Source organism: Gavialis gangeticus, unplaced genomic scaffold (assembly GCF_001723915.1).
Source record: "Gavialis gangeticus isolate Ggan-Ray unplaced genomic scaffold, GavGan_comp1, whole genome shotgun sequence".
NCBI classification, from domain to species: Eukaryota; Metazoa; Chordata; order Crocodylia; family Gavialidae; genus Gavialis; species Gavialis gangeticus.
This window is the reverse complement of record NW_017728994.1, coordinates 35,092,572-35,096,906: the sequence shown is the minus strand read 5'-3', so window position 1 is coordinate 35,096,906 and position 4,335 is coordinate 35,092,572. Positions and strand designations below refer to the sequence as shown.

Below are 4,335 nucleotides of genomic sequence, written 5' to 3'. Positions count from 1 at the left end.
CTATAGCCCTTGACATTCACTGCCCAGTCATGTGTTGAGTTGCATGCTGTCTCCAGCCCAGCCCTATCTGGACCACCACCAGAGCCACTGCTCAGGGCTGGTCTGGTGTACCACTGCATGCAGCATATGCCCTGTGCTGGCCCCCTGTACTACATGTAGCCATGTAGGGTCAGTTCAGCTCTATATGCCTCATACAGCCCATCTAGCCAGAGCTGGCGCATGTGGTTGGTCCAGCCACCCAAGGGCTGAGTTATATGGCTCCGTGAGCAGAATTTGGCCCTTGGGCCATATATTTGATATCCCTGCATTAAATTGTTAAAACAGTTTTTGAAGAGACCTACCTCTCTCACCCCCATGCTTATTTCTTGCAGGCCACTTGCTTTAGACAATAAAAATAAAGTGGTCTGTTTCATGTCTAGGTAGTCCTGCATTAGGAGAGGTGTGATTTGAGTTGCAGATATTGCAATAGGTTGTTCATATATTCATTTTTTTTAATTTAGAAATATTTCTGCTAATACTAAAGTAATCTTAAATGCTTGATTTTATAAAGTTGAAAGGTCTAGAAAATCGGTTCATTGTTAGGGACTTAATCTTAGGCTTTTGTATGTGTTTAAATTTTGCTTTAAATTTTTGGTTTAAATTATTTGTATTTGAAAAATATATTATATTTACTCCTATCATTATTATATCTGATTAATACATTAATATCCTTTTTTACTTTTCAGGTCATGTATAACATCGTTGAAACACATCAATGCAATTATTGAGCAACTTACCCCACAAGCTGCAAAAAGCAAAGATATAAACAGAAAACTAGATTCCGTAAAACGGCAAAAGTATAACAAGGTGACTAAAAGAACTTATCTTTCTGTTGGAAAAAAACACGTGCTTGGAATCTGCTTCGTAGCTCCGTGCTTGAGAATTCAAATACAGAATCAGAGTCTACATTTTATGCTCCTCTGCCTTTTCAGTAGTTTGTTTTTTTACTACCAAAAGTTGTAAAGACATCCAGAAATGTTGAAGTCCATTGGGATTTGAATGCAGGACTTTAAGGGGCTTTGAATCAGGTTTAGACCCTAAATCAGGGGTGGGCAGCTATTTCAGCTGGAGGGCCACTTGACAAGTTTTGGTGAGCTGTCAAGGGCAGCAAGGGTACAACTCCTGTCAAACTTAGCTCCATCCCTTGACAAGTACTCTGCCCCTAGCCATCTTGGGACTAGAAGTCCCACCCCTAATCTCAGACCCCTGCCACCAGAAATTTCTTCCCTTGCCCCAGAAGTATTCCTTTTGGGAGGTGGGGGGTTGCAGTGTTGGAACTGGAAGTCCCACCCTGTCATGTGGCCTATGACAGAAGGCCTGCCCACTTGACATCAGACCCTGCCCCACTCACTGCCATGTTAGCCACCATGTTGGTTCCAGATTCCCCTGCTCTTATTGGTCCCTGGCATCAGAAGGTCCACCCTTTGACTGGGAAACACTGCCCATCCAGAGGGCCCACCCTCATAGTATATGACCTGCCCCTGGTGTCCCAGAAGTTCTGCCCCATAGGCCACAATGCACAGGCATGATTTGTTATGTATTGGGAGGTTATGACCCCTCTGACAACCTGCCTCATCACCCTCTATCAATCGGTGGGGATTTCTGGGGTGTTGGACCTCCCAGAGAATAGCACCAAACGAATCAAGTTGAGGCCTGTACGCATAAAATCTTTCAAAAGATATCATTTTAACAGACTGTAGATAAAAAGCAATACACTAAAAAAATCAAACTTTTAAAATTAAAATTTTACAGTATTTCAAGAAATAATTTTTTCCTGGTTTGTTTGTTTTGGTTTGGTTTTTTTGCGTATTGTATTTAGAGGAGATTGCATAATAGCCCAAATAGTCTTACTCTTGTATATTGAGCCTGGGAATGGGGGGCAAGCAGAGCTTTTTGACCCCTACTGACCTCTACAGCTGTGTTCCCACATTCCCTCTCCACTGCCATCATGTGCAAACTCATGGCAGGAGGGGAAGGTGCCTGGAGCTTGGTGTGGAGGAGCGCCTACAGCAGGAGCCAGGGCAGAGGGACAGGAGGGTGGTTTAGGGACTGACTCCCTCCCTGGTCCTGCATGCGCACACTCTACTACATGCCTCAGCCCCCACTGGATCTGCATGGTAGAGGGAGGAGATCAGACTGTGCCATAGGCTTGATGGAATCATTTTGAGGGCCGGATCTGGCCTGTGGGCCATATTTTGCCCACCCCTGCCATAAATCAAATGCTTCACTATATTTTTACTGAAATTGAGAATTACAGCAATATTTTTAATACTACTTTCCTTTTTCCAGCAGTTAAAAAAACTACAGTAGTTGAAAATCTGACTCTTGATATTGAGGTAGAAAGATAAAAACAGATGCATGAAAACCTCTGTCTTAATGATAACATATAATAAATGTTTTGTGACATGGATATTATGTTAGTAAGGATGGGTAAGTGGTTGTGTGGTATCTTTTTGTAATTACCCCAATGTGCACTTTGCCCAAAGAACGACTTTCCTTTGGGTGTAGTTAACTAGTATTTTGCACAAGTATGTTGTGTGCTTACATATAATTGAATGCACTTTTAAAACTTTGAGATTTACTCTTGGTAAACCATGCCAAATTGTCTAAGTTTTCTGAACGAGGACCTGCCAGTTTGTGGGTTGATCCTTTTACATATTTTGCGTTCATGTGGGAACACATCAAAATTTGGACTTAAATTTCAGAGGTGAAATGCTATTCATGCTGTTCTGGCATACCATGTTATGAGTAACTCAAGTCTCTCACTTATATGCAAACTTGCTTTTCTTATTTTTTTAAATACTGTATGCCCTTATCATTCAAGGAACAACAGCTAAAGAAAATCAAAGCAAAACAGAAGCGTCTCCAGGCAGTTCTTGGTGGAGAAGAGCGTTTAACTGAAGCAAACAATATTGAATTTGAGGATGATGAAGGTGAGGTAAAACATTATGGTATATCTCTTCCTCATTTTTGGCTCTGTTTAATTCCTTTTGTTGTTTGAAGCTAATTTTCAAGATCTTTGTCTGTGAGTAAATAAATTTCAGTCATTTGTTTTCAAAGAGTGATTTAGGAATGCTTAATTCTTTGCACCTGCAGAATTGCAGATCACAGAGTACTCGTGGGGATTTTTAAAGAATGGAAGTAAATTTGTGCTTAGTTCAGTAGGGAGAACTGTGCATTAAAGTATCAGGCTTAATAAATTGGAAATCTTAACATTTTTTCACAGCTAATTTGATAAAGATGACTAACATCATGATTGAATTACATTTTATAAGCTGAATGTCATCAATCAGTACTCACAAAATTGGTTTTCCAATCTTGGTAGGAAATGCTGGTTAGAAGGGGAAAATATTTGTTTTGGATGTTCTTACACAATATAGCACACAACTCTTAATGGAATACTACGTTCACTGTCTCAGTGTTTCCTAAATCAAGTTAACCAAGCACATGGTTTTTCTTACTGCCCACTACAAACTCAGCTTGGGCTCTTGGATTCAAACTGGTATCTATTCTCTTATTTATCACTAATCATGGACTCCACAGGTCCAATTATGCCCCGTTGAGCTCTGTGCCAGATGTGCAGCGCGGGTGGCAATCTCAAAGATTGAGTGCCACTGTGTTAGTGGGTTATCCTAGGTGTAACTTAGATAGATACTTAGGTAGATTTAGGTTAGACATCAGGAGGCGCTATTTCATGGTCAGGGCGGCTAGGGTCTGGAACCAACTTCCAAGGGAGGTGGTGCAGGCTCCTACTCTGGGGGTTTTTAAGAAGAGGTTAGATGAACACCTTGTTAGGGTCGTTTGACCCCAGTACTCTTTCCTGCCATGGCAGGGGGTCAGACTAGATGATCTGCTCAGGTCCCTTCTGACCCTAGAAACTATGAAACTATAAAACTATAACTAATTGAAACGTAGTAAAATGTTTTGGGACATGAATTGGAGCAGATTCCAAGTCTGATATGTTTTGGGTATATGTAGCTTATAGAAGTAAAAACTAAACAATTTTAACAATAAAAATAGTCAGGACTTGTGGTAGAAATGATGTCTTTTAATAGACCAACAAGATTTTGGCCAAAAAAAAAAAAAATAATTGCAAGCTTTCAGGCACAAACACCTTTCATCAGGCATTGGAGAAAAAATTGTAAAAGTTCTCCTGAGTAGAAATGAAAGCTCATATTTCACAGGATTTCACAGAGGAGTCAGTAGATGGAAAACTCCTCTGGGCAGTCAGTTTATAGCTGGTATGGAGTCTCTCACCTCCTGTGAGGATCTGTGATGATGCAGATTACCTTGAAA

At 40.6% G+C, this 4,335-nt stretch overlaps 1 protein-coding gene across 1 annotated transcript in view; it reads left to right on the top strand.

Annotated features, from left to right (window-relative positions):
* Positions 1-4,335, top strand: part of ERCC6 (ERCC excision repair 6, chromatin remodeling factor) — a 99,147-nt gene that overhangs the window by 9,587 nt on the left and 85,225 nt on the right. Inside the window, exons 3-4 of the mRNA XM_019502572.1 lie at positions 726-846; positions 2,864-2,972. Of these exons, the coding sequence (XP_019358117.1) occupies positions 726-846; positions 2,864-2,972 (230 nt within the window). The remainder of the gene's footprint in view (positions 1-725; positions 847-2,863; positions 2,973-4,335) is intronic.